Here is a 13,084-nt window from a genome sequence, read left to right as displayed (position 1 = left end):
CAACATGGTAGCAGCACAAAAACATGGTACAAACATTATTGGCCAAAGTCAACAGCACAAAGGTCAAGAAGGTAGAGACAACAATGCATCATACAAAGCAGCCACAACTGTCAGTAAGAGTGTCCATGATTGAGTCTCTGAATGAGGAGATTGAGATAAAACTGTCCAGTTTGAGTGTTTGTTGCAGCTCGTTCTAGTTGCTAGCTGCAGCGAACTGAAAAGATGGATGTGTGCGCTTTGGGGACCTTTAACAGAATGTGACTGGCAGAATGGGTGTTGTATTTTTTAATTTTTTATATTTGTTTAAATTTCACCTTTATTTAACCAGGTAGACCAGTTGAGAACAAGTTCTCAATTACAACTGCGACCTGGCCAAGATAAAGCAAAGCAGTTCGACACATTCAACAACACTGAGTTACACATGGAATAAACAAACATACAGTCAATAATACAGTAGGAAAAAAGTATATATACAGTGTGTGCAAATGAGGTAAGATAATGGGGGTAAAGGCAATAAAATAGGCCATAGTGGCAAGGTAATTACGATGTAGCAATTAAACACTGGAGTGATAGATGTGCAGAAGATGAATGTGCAAGTAGAGATACTGGGGTGCAAAGGAGCTAAATAACTAAATACAGTATGGGGATGAGGTAGTTGAATGAGCTATTTACAGATGGCTATTTACAGGTGGGCTATGTACAGGTGCAATGATCTGTGAGCTGCTCTGACAGCTGGTGCTTGAAGTTAGTGAGGGAGATAAGTCTCCAGCGATTGTAGTTGTCCACATATTCTAGGTCAGAACGGTCCAGAGTAGTGATGCTGGATGGGCGGGCAGGTGCAGGCAGCGATCGGTTATAGAGCATGCACTTAGTCTTACTTGCATTTAAGAGCAGTTGGAGGCCACAGAAGGAGAGTTGTATGGCATTGAAGCTCGTCTGGAGGGTTGTTAACACAGTGTCCAAAGAAGGGCCAGAAGTATACAGAATGGTGTCGTCTGCGTAGATGTGGATCAGAGAATCACCAGCAGCAAGAGTGACATCATTGATGTATACAGGGAAGAGAGTCAGCCCGATAATTGAACCGTGTGACACCCCCATAGAGACTGCCAGAGGTCCGGACAACAGAAATCCATCCAAAATTTTGACATTTTCACTTAGGGGTGTACTCACTTTTTTTGCCAGCGGTTTAGACATTAATGGCTGTGTGTTGAGTTATTTTGAGGGGACAGCAAATTTACACTGTTATACAAGCTGTACACTCACTACTTTACATTGTAGCAATGTGTCATTTCTTCAGTGTTGTCACATGAAAAGATATACTCAAATATTTACAAAAATGTGAGGGGTGTATTCACTTTTGTGATATACTGTAGGTCTGTAGCAGTTTGGGTCGAGAGTGTCTCCCCCTTTGAAGAGGGGGATGACTTTGGCAGCTTTCCAATCTTTGGGGATCTCAGACAATATGAAAGAGAGGCTGGCTAGTAATAGGGGTTGCAACAATTTCGGCAGATAATTTTAGAAAGAGAGGGTCCAGATTGTCTAGCCCGGCTGATTTGTGATTTGTAGGGGTACAGATTTTGCAGCACTTTAAGAACATCAGCTATCTGGATTTGGGTGAAGGAGAAATGTGGGAGGCTTGGGTGAGTTGCTGTGGGGGGTGCAGGGCAGTTGACCGGGGTAGGGGTAGCCAGGTGGAAAGCATGGCCTGCCGTAGAAAAATGCTTATTGAAATTCTCAATTATCGTGGATTTATCGGTGGTGACAGTGTATCCTAGTCTCAGTGCAGTGGGCAGCTGGGAGGAGGTGCTCTTATTCTCCATGGACTTTACAGTGTCCCAGAACTTTTTTGAGTTTGTGCTACAGGATGCATATTTCTGTTTGAAAAAGCTAGTTAGCTTTCCTAACTGCCTGTGTATATTGGTTCCTAACTTCCCTGAAAAGTTGCATATCATGGGGGTTATTTGATGCTAATGCAGTACGCCACATGATGTTTTTGTGCTGGTCAAGGGCAGTCAGGTCTGGAGTGAACCAAGGGCTCTATCCGTTCCTGGTTCTACATTTTTTGAATGGGGCATGCTTATTTTAGATGGTGAGGAAGGCACTTTTAAAGAATAACCTCTACTGACGGGATGAGGTCAATATCCTTCCAGGATACCCGCGTCAGGTTGATTAGAAAGGCCTGCTCGCTGAAGTGTTTCAGGGAACGTTTGACAGTGATGAGGGGTGGTCATTTGACCGCAGACCCATTACGGATGCAGGCAATGAGGCAGTGATCGCTGAGATCTTGGTTGAAGACAGCAGTGGTGTATTTGGAGGGCAAGTTGTTTAGGATGATATCTATGAGGGTGCCCGTGTTTACAGAATTGGGGTTGTACCTGGTAGGTTCATTGATCCTTTGTGTGCGATTGAGGGCATCAAGCTTAGATTGTTGGATGGCCGGGGTGTTAAGCATGTCCCAGTTTAGGTCACCTAGCAGCACGAGCTCTGAAGATAGATGGGGAGCAATCAATTCACATATGGTGTCCGGGGCACAGCTGGGGGAAGAAGGTGGTCTATAGCAAGCGACAACGGTGAGAGACTTGTTTCTGGAAAGGCGGATTTTTAGAAGTAGAAGCTCGAATTGTTTGGGCACAGACCTGAATAGTATGACAGAACTCTGCAGGCTATCTCTGCAGTAGATTGCCACTCCGCCCCCTTTGGCAATTCTATCTTGTCGGAAAATGTTATAGTTAGGGATGGAAATTTCAAGGTTTTTGGTGGTCTTCCTAAGCCAGGATTCAGACACGGCTAGGACATCCTGGTTGGCAGAGTGTGCTAAGGCAGTGAATAAAACAAACTTGGGGAGGAGGCTTTTAATGTTAACATGCATGAAACCAAGGCTTTTACAGTTACAGAAGTCAACAAATGAGAGCGCCTGGGGAATGGGAGTGGAGCTAGGCACTGCTGGGCCTGGATTAACCTCTACATCACCAGAGGAACAGAGGAGGAGTAGGATAAGGGTATGGCTAAAGGCTATAAGAACTGGTCGTCTGGTACGTTCGGTACAGAGAGTAAAAGGAGCACGTTTCTGGGCGCGATACAATAGATTCAAGGCATAATGTACAGACAAAAGTATGGTAGGATGTGAATACAGTGGAGGTAAACCTAGGCATAGAGTGACGATGAGAGAGATATTGTCTCGAGAAACATCATTTAAACCAAGTGATGTCACCGCATGTGTGGAAGGTGGAACTGAAGGATTAGCTAAGGCATATTGAGCAGGGCTAGAGGCTCTACAGTGAAATAAGACAATCACTAACCAGAATAGCAATGGAGAAGGCATATTGACATTAGGGAGAGGCATTCGTTGCCAAGTCATCATAGGGGTCCAGTGAGTAGTTAAGCTGGCTGGAGACACGGCGATTTAGACAGCTAGCGGGCTGGGGCTAGCAAGCTAGCAGAAGGGCCTTAGAGGTACGTTGCGACAGAAGAAGTCTGTTGTAGACTCCTCGTGCAGATCCATCGGCAGACCAGCCGTGATGGATTAGTAGGGTTCCGTGTAGTAAAGGTACCCAGTCCAATTGGCAAAATAGGTGTAGTGGCCCAAGAAATTGTCCGATGGACCTATTCAGCTAACAGTCCAATATGCTCTAGACAGCTAGCGGGCCGCGGATAGCAGGCTAGCAGATGGTCATTCAGGAGACGTCGCGAAGGAAGGGCCTGTTGCAAAAAGAACCCTCGGGCAGATTGCGTCGGTAGTCCAGTCGTGATGAATTAGCTGGGTTTCGTGTAGTAAAAGGGGTCAGGCCAATTGGCAAAATAGATATTGTAGCCCAAGGAGTGGATGATGGACCTATGTGGAGAATGAGGGCTGCAGTAGATATTGCAGATAGGGGGGAGTGAGGCCTAAGAGGGTTTTATAAATAAGCATCAACCAGTGGGTCTTGCGACGGGTATACAGAGATGACCAGATAACAGAAGAGTATAGAGTGCAGTGATGTGTCCTATAAGGAGCATTGGTGGCAAATCTGATGGCTGAATGGTAAAGAACATCGAGAACAACCGCTCGAGAGAACCCTAACCTGCCGATCTATAAATGATGTCTCCGTAATCTAGCATGGGTAGGATGGGTCATCTGAATCAGGGTTAGTTTGGCAGCTGGGGTGAAAGAGGAGCGATTACGATAGAGGAAACCAAGTCTAGATTTAACTCTAGCCTGCAATTTTGATATGTGCTGAGAGAAGGACAGTGCTCTGTCTAGCCATACTCCCAAGTACTTGTATGCAGTGACTGCCTCAAGCACAAAACCCTCAGAGGTAGTAATAATACCTGTGGGAAGAGGGGCATTCTTCTTACCAAACCGCATGACCTTTGTTTTGGATGTGTTCAGAACAAGGTTAAGGGTAGAGAAAGCTTGTTTGACACTAAGAAAGCTTTGTTGTAGAGCATTTAACACAAAATCCGGGGAGGGGCCAGCTGAGTATAAGACTGTATCATCTGCATATACATGGATGAGAGAGCTTCCTACTGCCTGAGCGCTGTTGTAAATTGAGAAGAGCGTGGGACCTAGAATTGATCCTTGGGGTACTCCCTTGGTGACAGGCAGTGGCCGAGACAGCAGATTTTCTGACTTTATACACTGCACTCTGAGAGAGGTAGTTAGCAAACCAGGCCAAAGACTCCTCAGAGACAGCAATACGCCTTAGTCGGCCCACAAGAATGGAATGGTCTGCTGTATCAAAAGCTTTGGCCAGGTCAATAAAAATAGCAGCACAATATTGCTTAAAATCAAGAGCAATGGTGACATCATTGAAGACCTTTAAGGTTGCAGTCACACATCCATAACCTGAGCGGAAACCAGATTGCATACCTTAGAGAATACTATAGACATCAAGAAAGCCAGTCAGTTGATTATTGACAAGTTTTTCCAACACTTTTGATAAACAGGGCAAGATAGAAATAGGCCTATAACAGTTAGGATCAGCTTGATCTCTCCCTTTAAATAAAGGATTAACTGTGGCTGCCTTCCAAGCAATGGGAACCTCCCCAGAAAGGACAGACAGGTTACAAAGGTTGGAGATAGGCTTGGCGATGATAGGGGCAGCAAACTTAATGAAGAAAGGGTCTAAACCATCTGACCCAGATGTTTTTTTGGGGCCAAGTTTCAGGAGCTCCTTTAGCACCTTGGACTCAGTGACTGCCCAAAGGGAGAAACCTTGTAGCAGGGCAGGAGAAAAAGAGGGAGAAGCATCAGGGATAGTTGCATTAGAAGGGGTGGGAGATGAAGAAATGTTGGACGGGCAAGGAGGCATGGCTGAGTCAAATAGGAATCCTGACTTAATGAAGTGGTGATTAAATAGCTCAGCCATGTGCTTCTTGTCAGTAAAAACCACATCATCAACATTAAGGGACATGGGCAGCTGTGAGGAGGAGGGTTTATTCTCCAGGTCTTTAATTGTTTTCCAGAACTTCTTGAGGTTAGAGAGAACTGCTCCTTAAAGTAGCTAACTTTGGCCTTCAGGATAGCCTGAGTGCACTTATTTCTAATTTGCCTGAACGATAGCCAGTCAGCCTAAGTATGCTTGTGCCAAGCCTTTCGCCAAATGCAATTCTTGAGGTGGAGTAACTCTGCAAGATCACAGTCGAACCAGGGGCTGAACCTGTTTTTAATTCTCATTTTCTTTATGGGGGCGTGTTTGTTAACAATACCACTGAAAATATAAAAAAGAAGGTCCAAGCGTCTTCGACAGAGAGGATCAAGCTGATTTTATACCATTTTACAGAGGCCAGTTCATGAAGGAAGGCTTCCTCATTCAAATGTTTTTGCAAGCGTCTATGACAAATCAGGACAGGTCGTTTCACTGAGCAGCCATTACGAACACAGGCTGTAAAACAGTGATCACTAAGGTCATTACGGAAAACATCAGACTGATACCTATCAGGATTATTTGTGAGGATAACATCGAGGAGTATAGCCTTTGGAGTCATATACCTTGTGGGATTGGTGATAATCTGAGAAAGATTTAGGGAGTCCCATTGCTTTAGGACTTGGTCAGGTGGTTTAAGCATGTCCCAGTTTAGGTCACCTAGCAGGACAAATTCAGACTTAGTGTAAGGGGCCAGGAGAGAGCTTAGGGCAGGTTGGGTACAGGCCAGTGCTGATGGAGGACGATAGCACCCAGCAACTGTCAACAAAGAGCTATTTGGAAAAAAAAATAGCATCTTATTTATAGGTCTTCCTGCTCTCTTGAGAACCTTGATTATCTCGAAATGGAGTCAGTCGGCCGTGGTGAGTTCTCTGAAGTTGAGCTAGTCCAGGATGTAGTGATCCTACCTGCGGCGAGAGATATGGTAGAGTCCTCCAACATTTTGAGAGAAGAGTTTTGAGAGAAGGGGTTCCATCCTCACAGGCAGATGCCCTGGTGTAGGATCGTTTAGGGCCAGGTAGTGGGATGGGGTGGTGGGTTTTTCTGAGTTAGATGTTGGTGCAATTTAAGTTTTTCCCATTCCCCTATTTTCTGGGTGACCAAATTGTGCATTTCGCACTCCGACCTGCTAAAGGCAGCAATACACAACACAGCGTCTAGTCTGCCGGAAAGCCACACGAAGAAGAAGAAAGTACATTCAGTCAATCCCAGTGACTGTCTTGTTTACCTCTCCACTAACCATCCCAGGGGGACTATATAAACTATTATTTAAACCATAATGCAACTCACATTAATTTAATTTAGATTAATAGACATATTCTGTGTCCAGGGTAAATCATTTAACCTAACTCATTTACACTATCACAGGAACAAGAAAAGTCACAGGTCCTTCATATTATTCCCATAATCCTGGAACTAATCCTGTAATTATTGGAACTCTGTTCATGCGACACATGACTGAAGCCTGTGTACACAGGCCTTTCCTGAAAGAAATTAAGCCTTGCCTGGATGCAGGATGGGTCTTCCACCAGCAGAGGCACTGTTTCCAACTGAACTGCCATGTCATGATCAAATCACAGGCTTTGTAAAGAATCGATGTAGACTAACAGTGAAATGTTTACATATGGGTCCTTTTCCAAAAATGCAGAATTAAAGATGAAGATTAAAAAAATACAAATAAAAAATAGAAATAGTGATATGAGGAATAAATACACAGTGAATAACGAATAGCAATAACAAGTAAAAAATAACATGGCTATATACAGGGAGTATTTTGTATTTTATTAGGATCCCCATTAGCTGTTGCAAAAGCAGCAGTTACTCTTCTATAGCCTGCATATCAATACATACCAACAAACAATCGAGATCAAAATAGAGGAGAGGCGTTGTGCCGTTTATCTGTTTTTTTAAAACCAGGTTTGTTGTTTATTTGAGCAATATGAGATGGAATGGAGTTCCATGCAATAATGGCTCTATATAATACTGTATACTTTCTTGAATTTGTTCTGGATTTGGGGACTGTGATAAGACCCCTGGTGGCTTGTCTAGTGGGGTAAGTGTGTGTGTCAGAGCTGTGTGTAAGTTGACTATGCAAACAATTTGGGATTTTCAACACATTAATGTTTCTTATAAAAAGAAGAAGTGATGCAGTCAGTCTCTCCTCAACTCTTAGCCAAGAGAGACTGGCATGCATAGTATTTATATCAGCCCTCTTATTACAGTGAGGAGCAAGATGTGCCGCTCTGTTCTGGGCCAGCTGCAGCTTAACTAGGTCTTTCCTTGCAGCATTCGACCACACGACTGGACAATAATCAAGATAAGACCAAAACTAGAGACTGCAGAACTTGCTTTTTGGAGTGTGGTGTCAAAAAAGCAGAGCATCTATTTACTATGGACAGACCTCTCCCCATCTTTACAACCATTTGAATCTATATGTGTTGACCATGGCAGAGTACAATCTAAGGTAATGCCAAGTAATTTATTCTCCTAAACTTGTTCAACAGCCACACCATTCATTACCAGATTCAGCTGAGGTCTAGAACTGGAGTTACAGTACTGAATTGATGTGCAGGGGTACGAGGTAATTGAGGTAGCTATGTACATAGGTAGGGGTAAAGTGATTAGGCAACAGGATAATAGACATTAGCAGGGTATGTGGTGAGTGTGAAAGTGTGTGTTTGTTTGTGTGTATGTATGTGTGTGCATGTTATGTGTGTGTGGGCGTGTGTATGTAGTGTGTGTGTGTGTGTGTGTGTGTGTGTGTGTGTGTGTGTGTGTGTGTGTGTGTGTGTGTGTGTGTGTGTGTGTGTGTGTGTGTGTGTGTGTGTGTGTGTGTGTGTGTGTGTGTGTGTGTGTGTGTGTGTGTGTGTGTGTGTGTGTGCATAGAGTCAGTGCAGGAGAGTTACTGCAGAAAAGTGTACGTGTGTGTTTATGTTTATTGACCTGGAGGCGAAACTGAACTATTTCCACTAGATGGGCCAGCTGCAAAGTCAAATTTGGCTATATCGTATAAGTTCATGGTCTTAATTTAAGGTTAGAGTTCGGCATTAGGGTTACCAATGTAGTTAGGGTTAAGGTAAGAAATGTTATGACTTTGTCAGCTAGTGATCACTCTGCAGAGCTGCCTCCAGAGCAAGATTCATGACAATAAATGCCATCCTGTGATAAATGGGTCTACTAGAGACTTGACTGATCAGCATCCTATTGACAACCCTAATAGGATAACATCTGAAAGTAAAGTATTTTCAGTGTCCATTAGAATGAGTTGAAGTCCAACCATGTGATGTTACACTCGACAGACGTGTGAAACTGCACCGCTGTCTTCCCGGTTATAAACACACACAGACTTGTACTAGTGCATAATACGCAGTTCTGTCGCCAAGACAACCGTTTCTGTGGATGAAGTCATTGTTACGCTGATAGTTGCTATAGTTACAACCTAGAGAGGGCGCTGCGGAGGGGCTATGTACGTAATATGACGCAGCGTGGGGGCGTGCTCGCGATGCGCGCTGCGCAAGGCTGGTTGTTGTTCCCGCAGAGAGGCGAGAAGATGGCGGCCGTGTCAAGCGGAGGTGCAGCTGGGTCCGCTGCGGCCGGGATTACGCACTCTACCCGACCGGCCCACGCAGGCATGGGCACCCAGAACCGAGCACAGCCGTCCTCTGGGATCAGCCACTCCAATCGACCGGCCGCGGGGTGCATCACCAACCCCGGCCACCCCTCGTCCGGCAGGCCCCCCCTAGCCCGAGTGGGCTACTACGAAATCGAGCGGACCATCGGCAAGGGAAATTTCGCCGTTGTTAAATTAGCAACACACATCATCACCAAAGCAAAGGTAGGATGATTAATACAAGGCTTTTGAAGGAGATCAATTCCAGGTTGTCAACGATTTGTACTAATTTGACTTATCGCTGTCACTCTCATCCAGGCTGAAGATTGGGCCTTCGGGCTTAGAGCGAGTAACGTTATAACGGCTAGACCGCTTTTGGTCGCAGTGCGGGGGTGTAAACATGGGGCATCATAAGCAATCATTCGCCTTGTAGTTTTTCACCTGATAGAACCAGTTCTAATGTAACAAGGGCAGCGGTGGTGACTTGTCTACGGAGATGAGGGTACCGCTGGGATGAAAGAGAGTAGAGGGGCGCTTCGAGCGTGGACTGCGTTCGTTAACTAACCAGCTATTTTTGGCATTATGTATTAACTAGGTAGAATCACAAGCATCATGTCATCAGTAGTTTACACGTATCATTTGCAAGCAACTAGATATATATATTTGGGATATTTTGAAGTGAATGCGCCTTTGGAAAGTTAGTTAAGTTGGCTTGGTAGTTAACTAAAATAACAAACCTGCTTGACAGGCAGTAAACATATTACTGGCTGGCCATATCTCATCCCTAAAGATTTGTTCACTTACAACGTATTTTCTCACTGAAAAAGCTCATGTTTTTCATTTTCTCACGGTGTATTTATTTGATTTAGTGGTTTTTTCAGGGGCTGGTATTTTAGTTTTAGCCTGGTTATGTGGTATCTCCATTTGAGTATAGGCAGAGGCTATGGGAAAATTTGCAGCCTCCGATATGTCATAGCTTATTGATATCCCTTTGAGTGTGCTTATGTTGTTGCATAGTGTGGGCGTCTGTAGGCAGACGCATTGCTGGTGGATAGTCACTGTCCGCTTGACACTTGTTTTTCAATATTGAAACAAAAAAACAATCATAGTAGTCGCAACTTTTACCTACATATCATTTCTCATCCTTATTTAGTTGCGAGACCTTAGCATGAACAGTGAACTACTTTTTTTTATCCACATTTAGCCTTTTCACAAATTACCATTCCATTTAATTTTCCCAGGTATCTTATTGAGAAGTGGTTGCATCCTCCCCCCGCACCTCTCTGATTCAGAGGGGTTTGGGTTAAATGTGGAAGACACCTTTCAGTTGAATGCATTCAGTTGGACAACTGACTAGGTATCCCCCTTTCCCTTTCAATGTTTTTCTCTCAATAACGACTTGGGTGGCCAAGGAGTAGAGCGGGCCAATTGATAGCCTACCCACTCTGGCCATACTTTTAAGCCTGTGCCAGTGCCACTAAGATGACATATCTCCTAGTAATAAGACTGGATCTGCAACACGCTCATGGAATCGAACTGAGGCCAGTCATCAGAGAGGGATAAACAGAAGGCTACCTGTAAGGACATCACGATTGTAATGTGTGTGTAGAAGACCGAGAACACGTGACTACTTCCATGTGTGTTGTGTGAAGGAGGCTGACTATTCTGATAGATTAGCTCACATGGTGACATGGGACATTATCAAAAACACATTAGGCTGTGGCCTAAGCAGCGTAGGCTAAGCCACAGAACTTGTGAAAATGTATTTATAGGGAACCACATATTAGTGCTTCAAAGTTACTTAACGATTCATTGATAAAACACTAACCACTAAAAACTACAATCTCTCCATTATTAGGCCACGTTTTTTGTTGAGTGATTCTTTTGCAAAGGGGGACTCCACACAGGCCCTGATATTTTGCATTCTACTGGATTGGTAGAATGGATTGCATTAGTGCAATTTGAAAATGACCCTTTCTAGGCAGAGGTCATTGTGAGAAATTACATTTGATTTCTCTCATTTAATACATGTATAATTAAATAGGCCATGCTGAATCACAGGGGCAGGTCAACACATGACTGGGCATTTGGCTAGCTAACTGTTGCTAGCTAGTTTTTCCTGGTTGATGAACATTGGGTTGTTATTTTCCCTGACATGCATATGGTCCTCTTTTTAGCCGGTTCTTTGTAGAATTTTGACTCGGAGTCGTACAAAATTGGGTGTTACTCTACTCCAACGATTAAGGGAAACCAACTAAAAACAAACTAGGTTTTCCTTAACTAATCTCTCGTCGTTTGTCTTTCAAGCACCCACATGGGTTTGTATTTTCCCCATATCCAATAAGGAGGGGACTTGCAGCTTGTGGAGTGTCTCAAATAGAACCAAGTTCTATTTTAGCGCTTGGCCACGCAGACGCTCATTCACGAGCGTGAATGGTGGGGGTGAAATTATTGAATAACCTGTATGTGTACATTTATTTCGTGGCCAGTGTGGTTTCTGTGTAAGTAGCTGCTCCAAGTATGATTGTTTTGGGTTTGGCATTAAATGTACCACCACCCAAAACCTTATTTTTTTCCAATCTTTTTTTTACCCCTCCAATTGCATCTTATGAACCATGACATGCTTCAGTTTCACCTGGTGTATATGTACAATTTAAATGGGACTAGATAATGTTTTTCTTTTTTTAAAGATGCTCAAACATATGAAACCAGTGCCTTGGTGCTGCCGTCTCACCAACTCAAGATTATAAACACTGATATTTCTGGTCGTGTTTATGAAATTCAAAGTCCCAAAAAGGGCACATTATGCAACCGAAGAGCTACTGATGTCCCGATTTAAGAGAAATTGCATCATAATGGAATAATAAACAAAGTTGCCGCTTCTAGCTACATCAACATTTCTTCTGAATTCAAACAGTAGCCGATCTATTCATTTTGCTCACATGTATTGACATGACACCCTCCCTAGTCAGTTAGCCGACGTAGAAGTGAGCAAATTCAGTATATTTGGACAGATCTTCGCACTGCACACCTTTTCCACCAGCATTAGTCATGCCTAATCACTGGTGTGAAAGACAGGAGCTATAGCTCAATGCTTCGGTCCGCAAAGCCAGTTAGGGAGAAGGGGTTTGTGGAGCCGTGGTGTTAGACTGAGCCAAGCGTCACAGCTATGGAAGAGGAACTGTCTTAGAGCCGTTAGGGCAGACCTGACAGGCTCGGTACTAGGGTCAACAACAAAACACACACCTGAATAAAAAAAAGTGTTTCTAAACCTAAATGTGTCTCCCAGCTGACTAGCTCCCTCCTCATCAGAAGACGGGGCACCTCCTCTTGGCTCCACTACAGTCAGACAGGTATGGCTAAAGAAGGCAGCCGGCGTGCTCTGGCTTGTCTGCGGTGCATCGCACCGTCTCCTCATGTTATACTGCATCTATCCAGACTACTTCTCCCCCTATCGCCGCCGCCTCAGCTTAGATTTGCATCGAGGAGGAGCAGCAGCCGCGATGGCCAGGCAATGTTAGATAACGGGCCTAATGCACGTGTCATGCGGTGATTTCATTTGCATTAATAATTTGACAATTGTGGTGTTGCTGCTTGACCTACCTTCATGTCCCATAGTTATTGGGTTATGCACAGAGAGAATCTGATTCTGTACGCCCATCTTCTCATGTTCTTGTTGGTGCGTTCAGTACTAGCCCTAGTGGAATCTGTCCTAGGTCTAACTCATGTCATTTAAAAAAAAATCCAAAACCAGTAGTTTTTGACAGGCAATTTCATACTACTTCCAGTGCATTCGGAAAGTATTCAGACCCCTTGACTTTTTCTACATTTTGTTGCCTTACAGCCTTATTATAAAATGGATCAAAAAAATATAAATGTGCTCATCAATCTACAAACAATACCCCATAATGACAAAGAAAAAACAGGTTTTTAGAAATTTGCCATATCTATTAAAAAAAACTAAAACATAAAGTATAATTATTCAGACCCTTTGCTATGAGACTCGGAATTGAGTTCATGTGCATCCTGCTTCTGTTGATCATCCTTGATGTTTCTACAACTTGATACC

The 13,084-nt window shown here is 43.8% G+C and overlaps 1 protein-coding gene across 4 annotated transcripts in view; it reads left to right on the top strand.

Annotated features, from left to right (window-relative positions):
* The first annotated feature begins 8,907 nt into the window (after positions 1-8,907).
* LOC139385584 (serine/threonine-protein kinase SIK3 homolog) overlaps positions 8,908-13,084 on the top strand; it is a 54,730-nt gene continuing 50,553 nt past the window's right edge. For 3 of the 4 annotated variants that reach the window (XM_071130766.1, XM_071130765.1, XM_071130764.1), the window contains exon 1: positions 8,953-9,240. In XM_071130766.1, the coding sequence (XP_070986867.1) occupies positions 8,956-9,240 (285 nt within the window). In that variant the 5' untranslated portion in view covers positions 8,953-8,955. Of the gene's footprint in view, positions 9,241-13,084 lie in introns of all 4 variants that reach the window. The other variant, XM_071130763.1, reaches the window with a different exon arrangement.

Source organism: Oncorhynchus clarkii, chromosome 27 (genome assembly GCF_045791955.1).
Source record: "Oncorhynchus clarkii lewisi isolate Uvic-CL-2024 chromosome 27, UVic_Ocla_1.0, whole genome shotgun sequence".
Taxonomy (NCBI): domain Eukaryota; kingdom Metazoa; phylum Chordata; class Actinopteri; order Salmoniformes; family Salmonidae; genus Oncorhynchus; species Oncorhynchus clarkii.
Note: the sequence above shows the minus strand (reverse complement) of the source record. Positions and strands in the feature narration are given on the sequence as shown.